General features: G+C 50.4%; 2 protein-coding genes across 5 annotated transcripts in view; both read left to right on the top strand.

Moving 5' to 3' along the window:
• LOC127568658 (adenylate cyclase type 8-like) overlaps positions 1–18,732 on the top strand; it is a 129,643-nt gene extending 110,911 nt beyond the window's left edge. For 2 of the 3 annotated variants that reach the window (XM_052012655.1, XM_052012653.1), the window contains exons 15-18: positions 3,150–3,296; positions 10,327–10,419; positions 13,459–13,573; positions 17,824–18,732. In XM_052012655.1, the coding sequence (XP_051868615.1) occupies positions 3,150–3,296; positions 10,327–10,419; positions 13,459–13,573; positions 17,824–18,203 (735 nt within the window). In that variant the 3' untranslated portion in view covers positions 18,204–18,732. The remainder of the gene's footprint in view (positions 1–3,149; positions 3,297–10,326; positions 10,420–13,458; positions 13,574–17,823) is intronic. The other variant, XM_052012654.1, reaches the window with a different exon arrangement.
• The window catches only part of LOC127568664 (uncharacterized), a 235,837-nt gene that overhangs the window by 84,168 nt on the left and 130,657 nt on the right, over positions 1–21,012 (top strand). The gene's annotated exons all lie outside the window — the stretch shown is intronic.

Here is a 21,012-nt window from a genome sequence, read left to right as displayed (position 1 = left end):
CCTTTCCCCTCAGGTTGGGTGAGACTAGAACTAGAGGTCATAGGTTTCGGGTAAAAGGTGAAATATTTAAGGGGAATCTGAGGGGGAACGTCTTCACTCAGAGGGTGGTGCGAGTGTGGAACGAGCTGCCAGCGGAAGTGGTGGATGTGGGTTCAATTGTAACATTTAAGAGAAGTTTTGATAGGTACTCGGAGGGGAGGGGTTTGGAGGGATGTGGTCCGTGTGCAGGTAGATGGGACTTGGCAGAAAACCAGGCTGGCATGGGCTAGATGGGCCAAATGGCCTGTTTCTGTGCTGTAGTGTTCTATGACTCCAACATAACATTCCAACTTCTGAACTCAGTGCCCTGACTGATGAAGGCCAGCAGGCTAAAAGGCTTCTTCACCACTCTGTCTCACTGTGACGCCACTTTCAGGGATCCATGTACCTGTATCCCTTGGTCCCTCTCTTCCACATACTCTGCAGGGCCCTGCTGTTCACTGTGAAAGTCCTACCCTCATTTGTCTTCCCAAAATACAACACCTTGCACTTGTCCGAATTAAACTCCATTTGCCATTCCTCGGCCCACTGACCCAAATCCTGAGAACCATCTTCACTGTCAATGACACCAGCTATTTTAGTGTCATCTGCAAACTTACCGTCAAAACTTGCCTTGCCCCAATTTAAAGTCAAAGTGGAGGTTATTGTCATATGCCCAAGTCGATGTGTGCTCATTGCAGTGAAAAGCTGACTTGTGGCAGCATCACAGGCACAGCATCAGATTAGCAGCATTCACGAGAAGAACATGTCCATTCTGGCGCAAAGTGGTCATAGTGTTGCTAAACTCTGGTGACTGCATTGGGGCTGCTTCCTGCACCCGTGCTGAGCTCGGCAATTTCATCAACTTTGCCTCCAACTTCCCCCCTGCCTCAGATTCACTCGGTCCGTCTCCGACACCTCTCTCCCCTTTCTGGATCTCTCTGTCCCCATCTCCGGAGACAGGTTAAGCGCAGACATCTACAAACCCACTGACTCCCACAGTTACCGTGACTACACCTCTTCCCACCCTGTCGCTTTGTAAGGACACCATCCCCTTCTCCCAGTCCCTCCGCCTCCGCCGCATCTGTTCCCATGATGAGTCTCTCCACTCCAGGACATCCGAGATGTCCTCCTTTTTCAGTGACCGGGGTTTCCCTTCCCCCACCATCAATGCTGCCCTGACCCGTATCTACTCCACTTCCCACACGTCTGCCCTCCCCCCTCCCTCCCGACATAACAGGGACAGGGCTCCCCTTGCCCTCACCTACCACCCCACGAGCCTCCACATCAAACACATCATTCTCCGCAACTTCCGCCACCTCCAACGGGATCCCACCACCAGGCACATCTTCCCCTCACCCCCTCTCTCCGCTATCTGCAGGGACCACGCTCTCCGCGAGTCTCTTGTCCACTCAACCCTCCCCACCGATAACCCCCCTGGCACACGTCTGCAACCGCACCAAGTGCTACACCTGTCCCTACAGCTCCTCCCTCACCACCATTCAGGGCCCCAGACAGTCCTTGCAGGTGAGGCAGCACTTCACCTGTGAATCCGAGGGTGTCATTTATTGCATCCGGTGCTCCCGGTGCGGCCTCCTCCACTTCAGTGAGACCCGACGCAGATTGGGGGACCGCTTCGTCGAGCACCTTCACTCCATCCGCCACAACAGCCAGGACCTCCTGGTGGCCACCCACTTCAATCCACATCCCACTCCCATACTGACATGTCTGTCCACGGCCTCCTCTGCTGCTATGTTGAGGCCAGGCACAGGTTGGAGGAACAACACCTCATATCCTGCTGTGGGAGTCTCCAACCTGACGGCCTCAACAGCAATTTCCCTAACTTCCGGTAACTCCCCCCACCACCCCCCACCCCCCAACTCCTTTGTCTTCCCTTATTCCTGTGGCTCCCTTCCCCCGTTGATGACCTGCCCATCTCCTCCCCTCCCCTCCCCCATCCTTTATTCTATGGTCCACTGCCTCCCCTACCGGATTCCTTCTTCTTTAGCCCTTGGCCTCTTCTTCCGATCACCTCTCAGCTTCTTACACCTCCCCCTCCCCCATCCACCAACCCTCCCCCTTTCACTGGGACTCACCTGTCCCCTGCCTGCGTGTGCTCCTCCCCACAACCCCCCCCCCCCCCCACACCTTCTTATTCTGGCTTCTGCCCTCTTCCTTTCCAGTCCTGATGAAGGGTCTCGGCCCGAAACGTCGACTGTTACTAACCCCACTCCGAGCTCTGATACTAACCCCACTCCGAGCTCTGTTACTAACCCCACTCCGAGCTCTGTTACTAACCCCACTCCGAGCTCTGTTACTAACCCCACTCCGAGCTCTGATACTAACCCCACTCCGAGCTCTGATACTAACCCCACTCCGAGCTCTGTTACTAACGCCACTCCGAGCTCTGATACTAACGCCACTCCGAGCTCTGATACTAACGCCACTCCGAGCTCTGATACTAACGCCACTCCGAGCTCTGCTACTAACCCCACTCCGAGCTCTGTTACTAACCCCACTCCGAGCTCTGATACTAACCCCACTCCGAGCTCTGATACTAACGCCACTCCGAGCTCTGTTACTAACCCCACTCCGAGCTCTGATACTAACCCCACTCCGAGCTCTGATACTAACGCCACTCCGAGCTCTGTTACTAACCCCACTCCGAGCTCTGTTACTAACCCCACTCCGAGCTCTGATACTAACCCCACTCTGAGCTCTGTTACTAACCCCACTCCGAGCTCTGATACTAACCCCACTCCGAGCTCTGTTACTAACCCCACTCCGAGCTCTGATACTAACCCCACTCCGAGCTCTGATACTAACCCCACTCCGAGCTCTGATACTAACGCCACTCCGAGCTCTGTTACTAACCCCACTCCGAGCTCTGATACTAACCCCACTCTGAGCTCTGTTACTAACTCCACTCCGAGCTCTGATACTAACCCCACTCCGAGCTCTGTTACTAACCCCACTCCGAGCTCTGATACTAACCCCACTCCGAGCTCTGATAACCCTGCAGCAAGCTCTTATGAATACGGGAGCCCTCTGCTCTTGTTGGGGATTGTGTTAATCTGGTATTTGATTTAATTCTAACGTCTGTGAACTGTTTGCTTCCCCTTTGTCCTCAGGGTCTTTATTTCGAGTCACATGATGATGTGGGAGTTCTGTTTGCATCAATCCCAGAATTCAATGCCTTCTACCCTCAGGCGGAAAGCAACCAGCAGGGGATGGAGTGCCTGCAGCTTCTGAACGAGATCATTGCTGACTTTGATGAGGTGCTTGTTGTCCGCTGAATGTTGACTGGTGGTGCTGCCGCAGTTTGGGACGATTACATTTCTAAGGCCTTTCTGTGCACGCTGGCTGTTTACAACTCTTCCTGTCCTCTCTGCACGGCGAGCTGGGGAATCCCTTCTCACACGTCACCTCCTCTAGTTTCCTCGGACAATTCTGGGTTTTGGGTATTGAGTGATTGCCCCATTGTTAGTTGCCTTTGCTCACCCTGGGCACAAACATGAATGCCTCTCTCTATCCGGATTTCCTTTTGTGCCCCCGTGCTCCTTGAGAACGTGGGAAGCAGGAGGAGACGTTGGCCATTCAGCCACTTAAGCCCAGTCTATCACTCATCAAGGTCAAAGCTGATCCTTCCACAGCCTCGGCCCCACTCTCCCTCTGCATCCCCCACTCCCCCAATCTCCACCTCGAACACATCAGTGACTCCGTTTCCACAGCTGACCAGAGACAATCTGTGCACGGTGCACGCACTCACCAGCTGCCTCTGAAATGGGAGACCCCTGATTCTGGGCGCCCCCACTGACACTCTGTCGGTCCCCCTCAGAGCCACATTTCAGTATGATCCCTCTCACTTTTCAACTTTCCACTGAGCATCCCTCAACAGGTCCCAGAGTCAGAGCTAGTCCCGCTCCCCCTACCCCAGGGAAAGCCACACTGTCACAGGGAGAACATGCAAACTGCACACAGACAGCGAACCCTTCACTCCAGGATTCTTCGTCTCCAATACAGCCTCATCCTTCCTGGAATATGGAGACTTAAACTGTACGTGGTACTCCAGGTCCAGTCTCACAGCACCCTGTAAACTTGTAAGCCTTTGAAACTCTGCCACAGAGAACTTCAAAGACAATGTTCCTAAAGCTGAGAGAGATTTCAAATCCAGGGCCGGGGAAAGGGCAGGAATGTTGGGTCAGCAACTCTCCTGTTGAATGGCAGAGCAGGGTTGGGGGGTTGAATGGTGACTCCTGTTCCTCCAACTCGTCCTTACTTATGCAAGGATGGATTCCCCATATCTTAAAATATTTATTTCTCAATGGAATATGCCTTTGATCACACACATGAAATATTTCCTTAAATATTTGCCGCCACATACTTGCTGTCCAACTTGTTCACGTATTTTCCCAGTGAATGAACAGCAGAGGAAGTGGTAGAGTCAGTTTCAATTACAATGTTTGAAAGGCATTTGGACAGGTACATCGACAGGGAAGGTTTAGAGGGATATGGGCCAAATGGGACTAGCTCGGTAGACATCTTGGTCGGCATGGACGAGTTGGGCTGAATGGCCTGTTAGCATGCTATATAACTACGACTCTAAGCTGGTGATCTGAAATTGTTGAATTGAAGGTAGACAGGGCATTGAAGAATGCATTTGGAATGCTTGCCTTCGTTGGTCAGGGCACTGAGTACGAGAGTTGGGACATTGTGTTCTAACTGTACAAGATGATGGTGAGACCGCACCTGGAGTACTGTTTGCAGTTCTGGTTACCCAGCTACAGAAAGGACGTGACTGCGCTGGAGAGGATGCAGAGGAGACTCACCAGGGTGTTGCCTGGGATGGAGGGTTTAAGTCATGAGGAGAGACTGGAGAGGCTGGGTCTGTTCTCCCTGGAGCGGAGGAGGTTATGAGGCGTATAGATAGGGTAGACTGCAGGAAACTATTCCTCATATCAGAGGTGAATAAAACTTGAAGAAACAGATTTAGAGTAAGGGGTAAGAGATTTAGAGGGGATCTGAGGGTGACCTTCTTCACCAGAGAGCGGTGAGTACCTGGAACACACTGCCGGGGAGAGTGGTGGAAGCTGGGTCACTGACAGTATTTCAGGGGTGTCTAAATCCCATGATCAACAGCCTTGAAACAGAATACCCTAAGGCCATCTTCATCATACCCGGGATTTCAAACAGGCCAACTTCAAGAGTGTGTTACCAAAGTACTACCAGCACATCTCCTGTCCCACCAGAGGTCCAAACACCCGACCATTGCTACACAACCATCGAGGATGCCTACCGAGCTACCCCTCACCCTCACTTTGGGAAATCAGAGCACCAGGCAGTGCTCCTTCTCCCTGCAAACAAACAGAAACTGAAACAGGAGGATCCAGTAACGGAGAGTCGTGCAGTGCCGGTCTGAGGAAACAGATGACCTTCTACGTGACTCCTTTGTGTCAGGGGACTGGTCCATGTTCTAAGACTCAGCTGCCAGCCTAGATGTGAATGTCACCACCATCACGGACTTTATGAGCAAGAGTGTAGAGTACTGTATACCAAAGAGCACAATTCGGGTGTTCCCAAACCAGAAACCATGGATGAACCGGGAGATCCACTCCCTACTGCCGAACAAGTCCACAGCAGATGCGATCTCCCCGGCCCTGCACTCATCTCTGGAGCATCTGGACAGTAAAGACACCTACGTTAGACTATTGCTTATTGACCACAGCTCTGCCTTCAATACCATATCAAGCAAACTCATCAACCTGGGACACCTTCCTTTTCAACTGGATCCTTGACTTCCTGACCAACAGACCGCAATCAGTGAGGATAGCCAGCAACACCTCCAGCACGATTATTCTCAACACTAGTGCCCCACAAGGCTGCGTCCTCAGCCCTCTACTCTACTCCCTATACACTCATGACTGCATGGCCAGATTCTGCTCTAACTCCACCTACAAGTTTGCAGATGATACCACCGTAGTGAGCCGAATCTCAAACAACGACGAGTCGGGGTACAGGAAGGAGATAGAGAGCTTAGTTGAAATGGTGTCATGACAACAACCTTTCAGTGTCAGCAAAACAAAAGAGCTGGTCATTGACTTCAGGAAAGGGGGTGGTGTACATGCATCTGTCTACATCAATGGTGCTGAGGTCGAGAGGGTTGAGAGCTTCAAGTTCCTGGGTGTGAACATCACCAGTACCCTGTCCTGTTCCATCACGTAGATGTCATGGCCAAGAAAGCTCACCAGCGCCTCTACTTCCTCAGGAGGCTAAAGAAATTTGACATGTCCCCTTTGACTCTCACCAACTTTTATCGATGCACAATAGAAAGCATCCTATCTGGATGTATCATGGCTTGGTACAGCAACTGCTCTGCCCGTGACCACAAGAAACTGCAGAGAGTTGTGGACACAGCCCAGCCCATCACATCATGGAAAACATCATCCCCTCCATGGACTCTGTACCCTTCTCACTGCCTCGGTAAAGCAGCCAACATAAACAAAGACCCCACCCACACCGGACATTCTCTCTTCTCCCCCCTCCCATTGGACAGAAGATACAAAGCACGTACTATCAACTTCAAGGACAAATTCTATCCCGCTATTATAAAACTATTGAACAGTTCCCTAGTATGATAAAATGGACTCTTGACCTCACAATCTACCTCGTTATGACCTTGCACCTTATTGTCTGCCTGCACTGCACTGCACTTTCTCTGTAGCTGTAGCACTTTATTCTACATTCTATTATTGTTTTCCCTTGTACTGCCTCAATGCACTGATATGATGAAATGATCTGCATGCAAAACAAAGGAGGATGTGACTAAACACACTGATGAAGGGAGAGCAGTAGATGTAGATCCGTACTGGAGAGACTAGGGAAGAGGTGTTTGACTCCTCAAATAGAGGAAGCTAGGAGTAAGTACCATAGGCAGGTGATAGAGAAGGGACGTGTTCAGACAGGTTTGAGATGTGTCTATTTTAATGCAAAGAGTATTGTGAACGAGGCGAATGAGCTTAGAGCTTGGATCGATACTTGGAGCAATGATGTGGTGGCCACGACGGAGACTTGGATGGCTCAGGGACTGGAATGGTTGATTCAAGTGCCGGGATTTAGATGTTTCAGGAAGGACAGGGAGGGAGGCAAAAGAAATGGGGGAGTGGCACTGTTGATCAGAGATAGTGTCACGGCTGCGGAAAAGGTGGACGTTGTGGAGGGATTGTCTACGGAGTCTCTGTGGGTGGAGATTAGGAACAGGAAAGGGTCGATAACTTTGTTGTGTGTTTTTTATAGGCCACCCAATAGTGACAGGGTTATTGAGCAGCAGATAGGGAAGCAGATACTGGAAAGGTGTGAGAATAACAGAGTTGTTGTGATGGGGGATTTAAATTCCCCAAACGTCGATTGGCATCTCCAGACAGTGAGGGGTTTAGATGGGGTGGAGTTTGTTAGGTGTGTTCAGGAAGGGTTCTTGACACAGTATGTAGATAGACCTACAAGAGGAGAGGCTGTGCTTGATTTGATATTGGGAAATGAACCTGGTCAGGTGTCAGATCTCTCAGTGGGTGAACATTTTGGTGATAGTGATCATAATTTTATCTCCTTTACATTAGCACTGGAGAGGGATAGGAACAGACAGGCTAGAAAGGTGTTTGCTTGGAATAAAGGGAATTATGAGGCTCTCAGGCAGGAAATTGGAAGATTAAACTGGGAACAGATGTTCTCTGGGAAAAGTACGGAAGATATGTGGCAAATATTCAGGGGATATTTGTGTGAAGCTCTGCATAGACACGTTCCAATGAGACGGGAGTCATGATAGGATACAGGAACCGTGGTGTACAAAGGCTATAATAACTCTAGTCAAAAGGAAAAGAAAAGCTTACAAAAGGTTCAGAGAGCTAGGTAATGTTAGAGATCTGGAGGAGTACAAGGCTAAAAGGAAGGAACTTAAGAAAGAGATTAGGAGAGCCAGAAGGGGACATGAGAAGGCCTTGGCGGGCAGGATTAAGGAAAACCCCAAGGCATTCTACAAGTATGTGAAGAGTAAGAGGATGAGATGCGAAAGGATAGGGCCTATCAAGTGCAGCAGTGGGAAAGTGTGTATGGATCCGGAAGAAATAGCGGAGGTACTTAATGAATACTTTACATCAGTATTCACCACGGGAAAAGATCTGGGGGATTGTAGTGGGGACTTGCAGCGGCCTGAAAAGTTTGAGCGTGTAGATATTAGAAAAGAGGTGGTGCTGAAACTTTTGGAAAGCATCAAGTTAGATAAGTCGCCGGGACCGGATGAGATGTACCTCAGGTTGCTGTGGGAGGCGAGGAAGGAGATTGCGGAGCCTCTGACGATGATCTTGCGTCATCGATGGAGACGGGAGAGGTTCCGGAAGATTGGGGGGTTGCGGATATTGTTCCTTTATTCAAGAAGGGGAGTAGGGATAGCCCAGGAAATTATAGACCGGTGAGTCTTACCTCAGTGGTTGGTAAGCTGATGGAGAAGATCCTGAGAGGCAGGATTTATGAACATTTGGAGAGGTATGATTAGGAATAGTCAGCATGGCTTTGTCAAGGGCAGGTCCTGCCTTACGAGCCTGATTGAATTTTTTGAGGATGTGACTAAGCACATCGATGAAGGGAGAGCAGTAGATGTAGTGTATATGGATTTCAGCAAGGCGTTTGATAAGGTACCCCCATGCGAGGCTTATGGAGAAGGTGAGGAGACATGGGATCCAAGGGGACATTGCAGTGTGGATCCAGAACTGGCTGGCCCACAGAAGGCAAAGAGTGGTTATTGAAGGGTCGTATTCTGCATGGAGGTCGGTGACCAGTGGTGTACCTCAGGGATCTGTACTGGGACCCTTGCTCTTTGTGATTTTTATAAACGACCTGGATAAGGAAGTGGAGGGGTGGGTTAGTAAGTTTGTGGATGACACAAAGGTTGGGGGTGTTGTGGATAGTTTGGAGGGCTGTCACAGGTTACAGAGGGACATAAATAGGATGCAGAGTTGAGCTGAGAAGTGGCAGATGTAGTTCAACCCAGATAAGTGTGAAGTGGTTCATTTTGGTAGGTCAAATATGTTGGCAGAATATAGTCTTAATGGTAGGACTCTTGGCAGTGTGGAGGATCAGAGGGATCTTGGGGTCCGAGTCCATAGGACGCTCAAAGCGGCTGCGCAGGTTAACTGTGGTTAAGAAGGCATATGGTGTATTGTCCTTCATCAATCGTGGAATTTAATTTAGGAGTCGAGAGGTATTATTGCAGCTATACAGGTCCCTGGTCAGACCCCATGGAGTATTCTGCTCAGTTCTGGTCGCCTCACTACAGGAAGGATGTGGAATCCATAGAGAGGGTGCAGAGGAGATTTACAAGGATGCTGCCTGGAATGCGGAGCATGCCTTATGAAAGTAGGCTGAGTGAACTCGGCCTTTTCTCCTTGGAGAGACGCAGGATGAGGTGGGACCTGACAGAGGTGTATAAGATGATGAGAGGCATCGATCGGGTGGATAGTCAGAGGCTTTTCCCCAGGGCTGAAATGGTGGCCACAAGAGGACACAGGTTTAAGGTGCTGGGGAGTAGATATAGATTTGATGTCGGGGTGTTTTTTTACTCAGAGAGTGGTGAGTGTGTGGAACGGGCTGCCGGCAACAGTGGTGGAGGCTGATACGATAGGGTCTTTTAAGAGACTGTTAGATAGGTACATGGAGCTGAGAAAAATAGAGGGCTATGGGTAAGCCTAGTAATTTCTAGGGTAGGGACATGTTCGGCACAGCTTTGTGGGCCGAAGGGCCTGAATTGTGCTGTAGGTTTTCTATGTTTCACTGTACCTTGGTACGTGTGACAATAATAAACCAATTTACAACTTAAACACATGCTTGAATCGCCTGGGCATAGAAGGCTACAGACGAAGTGCACCTGAACAGGATCAGTGTAGATTAGTGGGCATGGTGGCGATGGGCTGAAGGGCATGTTTCTGTGCTGTCGGACTGCAAGGTACACCCCGGTTTCCACCACCCTCAACCTCAGGCCAGTTACCTCCCCTTTCTTCCTCTGTGTGAAACGCCACTGTCCGTCTCCGCCTCAGTGCAGATCTGACTGACTGCATCATCTTCCTTGTGCTCCAGCCTCAGTCACCTCTTCATCCCTCTCACCTCCTTCAGCTGCCTTTGACCAAGCTGTAACTTCTGCCTGTGCCCAACAAAGATGCTGTGCTGTTGCTCGGAGTGAGATAGAATATATTTTATCGGTAGTTTTATGCCTGTGACAGGGTTGATCTGAGTTCATTCTGTTCCCCATGTCTCACATTGCAGCTCCTGATTGATGAACATTATGAGAAAATTGAAAAGATCAAAACCATCGGAAGTACGTACATGGCCGTGTCTGGGCTGGCCTTGACAATGGAGGTATCTACACTCCCACAGCTTGTACCCCACACCACACCCCTTGTAAAAATTGCTGTGTCCAATGTACGTGTCTCATTTTGAAATATTAAACATAATTGGCCATCTCTAATTTGAAATATTTATCTATAAGAATTGCAATCCAAATATAAAGGGATTCTTTTTATGGCCCGATACTTTGATAAGTGTAGTAAGCAGCTGGATGAGCCTTTACTCTGGAAACCCAGGTTCAACCCTGACCTCAAGTGCTGTCTGTGTGGAGTTTGCAGGTTCTCCCTGTGACCGCGTGGGTTTCCCAAAGATGTGAGGATTGGTAGGTTGCTATAAATTACTCCTAGTGTGTGGGTACATAGAACGTGGAACACTACAGCACAGTACAGGCCCTTCGGCCCACAATGTTGTGCCGACATTCTATCCTGCTCTAAGATCTATCTAACCCTTCCCTCCCACTTAGCCCCCCATTTCTCTATCATTCATGTGGCTATCTAAGAGTCTCTTAAATGTCCCTAATGTATCTGCCCCCACAACCTCTGCCGGCAGTGCGTTCCACGCACCCACCACTCTCCGTGGAAGAAACTTACCCCTGACATCCCTCTTATACCTTCCTCCAATCACCTTAAAATTATGTCCCCTCATGTTAGCCATTGTCGCCCTGGGAAAAAGTCTCTGACTGTCCTCTTGATCTATGCCTCTTATCATCTTGTACACCTCTATCAAATCACCTCTCATCCTCCTTCTCTCCAAAGAGAAAAGCCCTAGCTCACTGAACCTATCCTCATAAAACATGCTCTCCAATCCAGGCAATCTGAACCCTCTCTAAAGCTTCCACATCCTTCCTATAATGAGGCGACCAGAACTGAATACCATAAAGCAAATGATAGAATTTAGAGGGATTGATTGGAATATGGGGAGGATGAGAATATGGGGCTGTCAAAGCTTGCAGAGGGATATTGATTGGATGCAGAGCTGGGCTGACAAGTGGCAGATGGAGTTCAATCCGGAGAAGTGTGAGGTGTACACTTTGGAAGGACAAACTCCAAGGCAGAGTACAAGGTAAATGGCAGGATTCTGGGCAGTGTGGAGGAGCAGAGGGATCTGGGAGTTCATTTACACAGATCACTGAAAGTCACCTCACAGGTGGATAGGGTAGTTAAGAAAGCTTATGGGGTGTTAGCTTTCATAAATTGTGGGATTGAGTTTAAGAGCCACGAAGTAGTGATGCAGCTTTACAAAACTCTGGTTAGACCACACTTAGGGTACTGTGTCCAGTTCTGGTCGCATCATTATAGGAAGGATGTGGAGGTGTTGGAAAGGGTGCAGAGGAGATTTACCAGGATGCTGCCTGGATTAGAGAGTATGGATTATGAGGAGAGACTAAGGGAGCTAGGGCTTTACTCATTGGCAAGAAGAAGGATGAGGGGAGACATGATAGAGGTGTACAAAATATTAAGAGGAATAGATAGAGTGGACAGCCAGCGCCTCTTTCCCAGGGCACCAATACTCAATATGGCTTAAGGTAATGGGTGGTAAGTTCAAGGGAGATGTCAGAGGGAGGTTTTTCACCCAGAGAGTGGTTGGGGCATGGAATGCGCTGCCTGGGGTGGTGGTGGAGGCTGATACGTTGGTCGTTCAAGAGATTGTTAGATAAGCATATGGAGGAATTTAAGATAGAGGGATATGTGGGAGGAAGGGGTTAGATAGTCTTAGGTGAGGTTTGAAGGTCGGCACAACATGGTGGGCCGAAGGGCCTGTATTATGCTGTATTGTTCTATGGTTCTATGGATCAGTGTAGAATCAGTGTTGATGAACAGCACAGACTCGGAGGGCTGAAGGGCCTGTTTGCGTGCAGGGTTACTCATTTACTCTAGTTGCTTTGTTGGGAACCTGGTTATGACACATTACCGCTTATTTTATTTAAAAGTAAGTCAGAGCACTTATTTCTGGCGTCCAGTAATTTCCCAGATTCAAGGCTAAGTAAAGTTCCTTATCACCTCCTCCTTATGTGGCTGACCCCTCCTCAGAAACTGTCTGCTCGCAGTGTGGCACGGGAGCCGAATGGCGGAGTGAGCCAGGTCTCAGGACCATTGGTCTAGATACATACGCTGGAGTCCCACTGGGTCAGGGAGAAGGCCACGCTGCTGCCGCCGGCTGGTAGGCAGCTACAGCAAGTCACTGGGAAGAATGTTGTTGTGTATTGTGAGTTAACGCCAATCTGGAGGTTCTGCTTCCATTACACAGGGTGTTGGTGAGAGCACATCGGCAGTACTGCTCCCTTTATTTACTGAGGGATTGGAAGCGGTACTGGAATGGGCAGGTTATGGTACGAGGAGATGTTGGACAGGCTGAGCTTGGAGTGACTGGAGTGAGAGAGGGGCGACTGAAGCATGAGGTGGGGGAGGGTGTGGGGGGAGGTGTGAGTGGATGTGGAGGTGTGGGGGAGGGGGGAGGTGTGGGTGGATGTGGGGGAGGGGGGAGGTGTGGGTGGATGTGGGGGAGGGGGGAGGTGTGGGTGGATGTGGGGGAGGGGGGAGGTGTGGGTGGATGTGGAGGTGATTTCACGTGGGAGAATCTGAAATGGGGGGGCATGCGGATGGGTGAGGGGGACGTGGGAGGCAGTGGCGGGGTGAGGGATGTGGGAGGCAGAGGGGAATGTGGGAGGGGATAAGGGGTGTGTGTGTGCTGAGAGGGTGTGACTCAGAGTCCATGAGTCTCCTTGTCACTAAATTGGTGACCAGCTCACAGTAAAAGGATGCACACACAGGGGTCCTGCTGCACAGACCTGGGCTTCCCCCAGCACCAGCTATTACAAACGCAGATTGTGTGTGAGAGCTGTGTATCGGGTCTGTGTGCAAGTCTCCCAACAACCCCAGTAAAGCACTTTGTCTACCTGCCCTGCACTTTCTCTGTAACTGCACTACCACAGTGTACCTGTGCACGGAATGATGTGTCTGGATGGCACACGAGCAAAGCTCTCACTGTACCTCGGTACACTGACAATAACAAACCATTCCCAATCACCAAGACAGCTGTTTATTGTTTCAGGAGAGTGTCGATGAGTGGCAGCACCTGTGCACCCTGGCAGACTTCTCGCTGGCTTTGGAGAACATCATGATCCAGATTCAGAAACACTCCTCCATTAACTTCAAGCTCCGTGTTGGTGAGTCCCTGCATGGAGTGTCACACCAACAGGGACCAGAGACTGAACAGAGCACAAGAACAGGCCCTTCAGCCCACAATGTCTGTGCTGAACATGATGCCCAATTAAACAAAATGTTTTCTGCCTGCACGTGATCCACATCCCTCCACTCCCTGCATGTTCCTGTGTCTGCCCGACAGCCTCTTAAACCCCACAGATTGATGTGGAATGCAGAGATGTTGGACCAATAACACAACCACTGCATTTCTTTAGCACCTTTAGCAAGCAACATACACCAAGGGGAGGTGTAATCCACACTGTCCCACATATAGAGGTTAGAATCACAGACTTATCACGTCAAGCTGAAGCAGGAGACTGCAGATGGTGCAGCAACTAACAAACTGCTGGTGGAACTTAGCAGGTCAGGCAGTGTTTGTGGAGGCAGAGGGATGGTCAGTGTTTTGGGTCGAGACCCCACCACCCTCTGGGTAAGAACGTTGGCTCAATAATAGGGCACAGAGTTGGTGGGGGGAGGGAAGGGTCATTCTTGTGATCGGAAGCCTTGACCAGTAGTTAGGCTACAGAAATATTGATCAGCTGGTAGGTTGGGCAGGGCAATGGCAGGTAGAGTTTAATCTTGATAAGTGCAGTGATGCATTTTGGGATGTCAAATAATGGTAAGACTTGCACAATGAACAACAGGGCCCAGGCGAGCAGTGAGGAACTGAGGTACCTGTGCTGCATCCAAAGATCCCTCCCTGAAGGTGACCTTCAATAGCTAGGGCATAGCATACAAGAGCAGGGAGGTTATGGTGAGGCCACAGCTGGAGCACTGCGTGCAGTTCTGGTCACACTCTGAGGGAAGGACAGGACGGGACGGGACTGCGCTGCGGAGGGTGCAGACGGAATTCCCCAGGGTTTCAGTTGTGAGGGGAGGCGGGCTCTGTATGGATTTGTTTTTCCCCAGAGCAGATGAAGCTGAGGAGTCAGCGGAGGGGAACCTGATGGAGATGTACAGAATTATGAGGGGGCAGATAGGGTAACCAATAGTAAACCTGTCCCCATGGCAGAGGGGTGCACAACCACAGGGCATAGGTTCAAGGTGAGGTGGAAAAGATTTGGGGGAGGGGGGGGAGTTAAGGAAGAATAGTTTTATGTGGTGGGTGGGGGGGATGTTGAATGCAGGGCCTGAGAGGGTGGTAGTGGCGGCTCCTCCACAACATGGACATGGGGTTAAGGTGAGAGGGAAGGATTTCAGAGAAGATCTGAGGAGTAGGTTCTTCACACAGAGGGTGGTGGGTATATGGAGTGAGCTGCCAGAGGAGGCAGGGTTAGGCACAGTTATGTTTCAAAGGCACTTGGACAGGAAGGGCATTGAGGGACACGGGCCTCACGCAAGAATTAGTGCAGTTGGTACCACGGTCGGCATGGAAGAGTAGGCTGGAAAGGACCCATTTCTGGGCTGTGTGCTTCTCTCTTCCAGACCTAGCAACATCTTTGTAACTCTCCTTGGCCTCCTGATTTAAGGATTAAAGAAACCCTTAGCAGGTCAGGCAGCCTCTGGGGGAAGAGAAACAGTCAAAGTTTCAGGTGAAAAGCCTTTTGTCAGAACAAAGAGAGACAAGGTCAGTTTTAAGTTGCAGAGAGCAAGGGGTGGGTAGGACAAAGGGAGTATCTCTGGTAGGGTGAAGTCAGGGTGGCTATCTGGATAAGTTGTAGAATTCATCTGGTCAATGGGTTCATGGGGACAGTCAGAGAGTGAGAAGACAATTAAAGGAGCTTAAAATGTGAAAGGCAAGGCTGTGAGACATGCCCAGCAGGTCAGGATGTGCTAATGAAGAGCGATTAAAGTCATGGGTGGATGACAGACTGAGAAATGGCTAGTTCTGATGTAGAAAAAGTTGTAGAACTCAACATTGACTCTGAAAGGTTGCAACAGGCCCAGATGGAAGATGAGGAGTTTTTCCTGAAGCGATTTACTGAGGAGAAGGTCATGGAGGCTAGGGAATTAAAGGAAGAGAACAATGTGATCCTGAAACATATCAACATTCCAAAAGGGGAGGTGTTGGTGGTCTTGAGGCACATGAAGGTGGATAAATCCCCAGGACCTGACCAAGGAAATTGCAGGGGCCCTGGCAGAGATTGTTGTATCTTCATTAGCCACAGGTGAGGTACCGGGAGACTGGAGGGTGGCTAATGTTGTACGTTTATTTAAGAAGGGCTGCGGGGACAAGTCAGGGAACTATAGGCTGGTGAACCTAACATCAGTGGTGGGAAAGGCAGGGACTGATTACCATAGAACCATAGAACAGTACAGGCCCTTCGGCCCATGATGTTGTGCTGACCTTCAAACCACACCTAAGACTATCTAACCCCTTCCTCCCACATATCCCCCTATCTTAAATTCCTCCATATGCTTATCTAACAATCTCTTGAACTTGTCCAACGTATCAGCCTCCACCACCACCCCAGGCAGCACATTCCATGCACCAACCACTCTCTGGGTGAAAAATCTCCCTCTGACATCTCCCTTGAACTTCCCACCCATTACCTTAAAGCCATGCCCTCTTGTTTTGAGCATTGGTGCCCTGGGAAAGAGGTGCTGGCTGTCCACTCTATCTATTCCTCTTAATATTTTGTATACCTCTATCATGTCTCCCCTCATCCTCCTTCTCTCCAATGAGTAAAGCCCTAGCTCCTTTAGTCTCTCCTCATAATCCATACTCTCTAATCCAGGCAGCATCCTGGTAAATCTCCTCTGCACCCTCTCCAACGCCTCCACATCCTTCCTATAATGAGGCGACCAGAACTGGACACAGTACGCTAAGTGTTGTCTAACCAGAGTTTTGTAAAGCTGCATCATTACTTCGCAGCTCTTAAACTCGATCCCATGACTTATGAAAGCTAACACCCCATAAGCTTTCTTAACTACCCTATCCACCTGTGTGGCAACTTTCAGTGATCTGTGGATATGAACCCCCAGATCCCTCTTAGGGACAGATTAGGGACAGTCAATGTGGGTTTGTGTGTGGGAAATCGTGTCTCACAAACTTGATTGAGTTTTTTGAAGTGACCAAGGGGATTGACCAGGGCGGGGCAGTAGGTTTTGTGTATCTGGACTTTAGCGAGGCTTTTGACAATGTCCCGCATTGTAGGCTGGTCCTCAAGGTTAGAATATATGGGATCCAGAGTGAGCTAGACAGTTGGCTAAAATATTGGCTTGGTGGAAGGAGGCTGAGGGTGGGAGTGGAGGCGTGTTGTTCAGATCGGAGACCTGTGACCAGTGGTGTGCCGCTGGGATCGGGGCTGGGTCCTCTTGTTTGTTATTTATATTAACGATTCGGATGAGGATGTACAAGGCACGGCCAGTAAGTTTGTGGATGACACCAAAGTTGGTGGTGTGGTGGACATTGAAGAAGGTTGTCTGAGGTTACAGCAGGATTCAGATCAACTGGGAATGTGGGCCGAGGAATGGCAGATGGAGTTTAACTCAAGCCTGTATGCAGTGCTGCATTTTAGGAAATTAAACCAGGGCAAGACTTACACAGTAAGTGACAGACCCTGGGGAGTGTTGTAGAACACAGGGACCCAGGGGTACAGGTACGTGGTTCCCTGAAAGTGGTGACACAGGTAGACAGGGTGGTGAAGAAGGCACCATCTCCCCAGCAGTGGTCAAGCCTGCTCTGACCCTGTCGTCTATAGATCTGACCACCCGCGACCCCCTCACTGCTCCATCACCCCCTCCCAATTGGCAACACTTCCCGTTCTGTGTATTTACTGCTGCTCTCCACACTCACACCCCCTCCCCACACACTCCCCCCCCCCTCCTCAGATCCCCCACCCCTCCCTGTTCTCTCCCCCACCCCCCGTACTCTCTCCCCCACCCCTTCCTGGTCTCTCCCACTCTCCCTGTGCAAACCAGTTCACCCCCTCTCCTTCACCTCTCCCCCCTCCTCACTGTCTCCAGTCTCATCCCATCCCCCATCTCTGCTGGTCCTCTGGCCCCTGCCATCTCCCCCTCACCCCTCGCTCTCCCGTTCCCCAGGGCCAGGTGGTGCCGGGTGGGCAGCCTGTGGTGTCTGGGGCTGTCCCGGGGCCGGGCAGGCAGCTGGGGGTGTCCGGGGGTGTCCTGGGGCCGGGTGGTCAGCCGTGGGTGTTCTGGGGCCAGGCGGGCAGCCGGGGGTGTCACGGGGCCGGGCGGGCAGCCGGGGGTGTCCGGGTGCGGGGCAGCCGGCGGTGTACGGTGCTGACCGCTCCTGCTCCTGTTGCAGGGTTCGCTCACGGGCCTGCCGTCTCGGGAGTGATCGGTGTGAAGAAGCCCCAGTTTGACATATGGGGTACGACGGTGAACCTCGCCAGCCGTATGGACAGCACAGGCATCAGCGGCATGATCCAGGTGCCCGCAGAGACCCAGGAGATCCTCCAACTCCGCGGCTTCGCACTGCAGTACAGGGGAGCCATCTACGTCAAGGGGGTGTCTGAGACACAGGGCCAGGTCAATACGTACTTCCTGACAGGGAGAGTCAAAGAAGTGGTGAAGCACAAGTGGATGAGGAGACAGAGTGCCCAGCAGTCGCTCTCGGCCTTTGTCTCCGGGCTGGTGCAGAAGAAGAACGTGGGAATGGCTTCCATCCAGGAACATGGCAACTAACACCGGAGCACTGCCACCCAGCGGTCATGGCCCCGCATCGGCTGGGATCTCTGGCTGAAGGAAGCTGCGACTGAGTTCGATCGATGGACAATATATTGTGAATTTATGGAAAGACGTTATAAATGGCTGCTTATTGCTGAGATGAGATGGTAGGTTAGGAGACTGAGGTCAGTGTTAACCAAGAATGAGTACAGAGCAGGCTCCCCGCAGTCAATGTCTGGCTGAGGATGCCCCCCCCCACCCCCACTTTGTTCTGCAGGCAGGCAGCTGATGCCACCCAACATGGTCAGTGTGACAGAATCAATGGGCTTGGGTCCCAGGTTACCACAGTGGCCCAGGACATTCAGCAGCACCCTGATACTGTTAGACCTGAGTGGGAGGAACAGGCCTGCAGCCACTCCCCATTGTAAGCCAGGGTGGCCAACGAAGGCCAAGAGAAAGCTTGGCTGGGACTGGAGCAGAGGGAACTTGGTTGCACCACAAGGAATGATAAAAGACTCGTATATGTATTAAATCTGGCCTCAGATGAGTTGGGGAACCTTGTGTGGAAGTCATTTATTCAATCCTGTATCCCACTCTGCATGATCCAGAATTAGTGGTTCCATTCCCAGATTCCAGAGCTCCAGAAGTTCAGGTTCTGGCAGCTGGTTGCCATGGACATGGGAGAGGATTGAGAGAGCAGAATCCGAGGAGTGCAGAGGAAGATTCATGATAGGACACAGCATGTCACTGAGCTCAGCCGTGCAAAGATTAATCCAATCAGTCCCTGTGCCCACCTCCTCAATACTTTACTGTAGAACATAGAACAATACAGCACAATACAAGCCCTTCGGCCCACCATGTTGTGCCGACCTTTAAACTTCGCTTAAGACTATCTAACCCCTTCCTCCCACATATCCCCCTATTTTAAATTCCTCCATATGCTTATCTAACAATCTCTTGAACTTGACCAGTGTACCTGCCTCCACCACCACCCCAGGCAGCACATTCCATGCACCAACCACTCTCTGGGTAAAAAACCTCCCTCTGATATCTCCCCTGAACCTCCCACCCATTACTTTAAAGCCATGCCCTCTTGTATTGAGCAGTGGTGAAAGAGGCACTGGCTGTCTACTCTATCTATTCCTCTTAATATTTTGTACACCTCTATCATGTCTCCCCTCATCCTCCTCCTCTCCAAAGAGTAAAGCCCTAGCTCCCTTAGTCTCTCCTCATAATCCATATTCTCTAAACCAGGCATCATCCTGGTAAATCTCCTCTGCACCCTTTCCAACGTTTCCCCATCCTTCCTATAATGAGGCGACCAGAACTGGACACTTAAGTGTGGTCTAAGCAGAGTTTTGCAGAGCTGCATCATTACCTCGTGGCTCTTAAACTCAATCCCATGATTTATGAAAGCTAACATCCCATAAGCTTTCTTAACTACCCGATCCACCTGCGAGGCAACTTTCAGTGATCTGTGGATATGAACCCCCAGATCCCTCTGCTCCTCCACAATCCCCAAAATCCTTCCATTTACCTTGTACTCCGCCTTGGAGTTTGTCCTTCCAAAGTGTACTACCTCACACTTCTCCGGATTGAACTCCATCTGCCACTCCATCTGTGAAAGCCACAGCAAAGGCCAGGGGACCAGACCACATCCCAGTACTGAACAACTGCTCCAGAACTAGCTGTGCCTCTAAACCAAGTGGTCCCAGTACAGTTGCAACAATTGCCCAGGCACATCCTGTTCACAAACAGTAGGATGAATCCAATATGGACAATCAAACCCAGTCAGTCTCCTCTCAATCATCAACCATCCAGTGGCACTTCCTCACCAGTAACTGATGCCTACTCTGGGTTACATTAGGCCCACTCAGCAGACCCCGTCACAGACTTGGTCAAACATGGACTCCAAAAGTGAGCTGAGAGAGATGACTGAATGTGGCATCAAGGAGCCCTGGAAAACCTGAGGTCAGTGGGTGACAAGGAAACACTCCAGTGGTTGTAGCCAGGAGGATGGTTATGGTTGTTGCAGGTCAAGCATTCCACTCCCAGGACAAATGGTGCAGTTGTTGATTGTGATGAGGGTATTCTTAGGCTACAGGACTGTATCAATGTCACGTACAGCACAAAAACAGGCCCTTCGGCCCACCACGTCCATGCCGACCTTTATGCCCATCTGCACAAATCCTATTTGCCCACATTAGCACTGTATCCTTTTATGCCTTGCTATTTAACAGACAGTCAGTCAGACAGTCTAAAGATCTCTGAAATGTAGTGATTGTATCTGATTCCACCTCCCCTGGCAGCGCGCTCCAGATATCACCCACTCTCTGTTTTATAAAACTTTCCCCTTAAATCCCCTTTATAACTCTTCCCTCTCACCTTAAACTTATGCCTTCCGACTATTTACCCAACTTGTAGACTCTCACAGTCGTGTACATTTCCATCAGCTCACACCTCAGCTTCCATCGCTCCAGGAAGAACAAGCCCAGCCTGTCCAATCTCTCCCTATAACTCAAAAGTCCTTCAACCCAGGCAACATCCTGGTGAATCCTCTCTGCACACTCTCCAGCACAACCACATCCATCCAAGAGTGTGGTGACCAGAAATGCACACAGTTCTCCAAGTGTGGTCTAACCAGTGTTTTGTAAATTTGCAATATAACATCCGAACTTTTATACCCTATGCCCCGACCTATGGAGGCAGGCATGCCGCACGCCTTCTTCATTGCCCGATCCACCTGTGTTGCCTCTTTCAAGAAACTCAGGACTTGAACCTCAAGGCCCCTCTGTTCATCAACATTCTTTGCATTCACTGTACATGT

This window comes from Pristis pectinata, chromosome 3 (assembly GCF_009764475.1).
Source record: "Pristis pectinata isolate sPriPec2 chromosome 3, sPriPec2.1.pri, whole genome shotgun sequence".
Lineage (NCBI taxonomy): Eukaryota > Metazoa > Chordata > Chondrichthyes > Rhinopristiformes > Pristidae > Pristis > Pristis pectinata.
The sequence above is the reverse complement of the archived record's forward strand: the minus strand, read 5'-3'. Positions and strand labels throughout refer to the sequence as shown.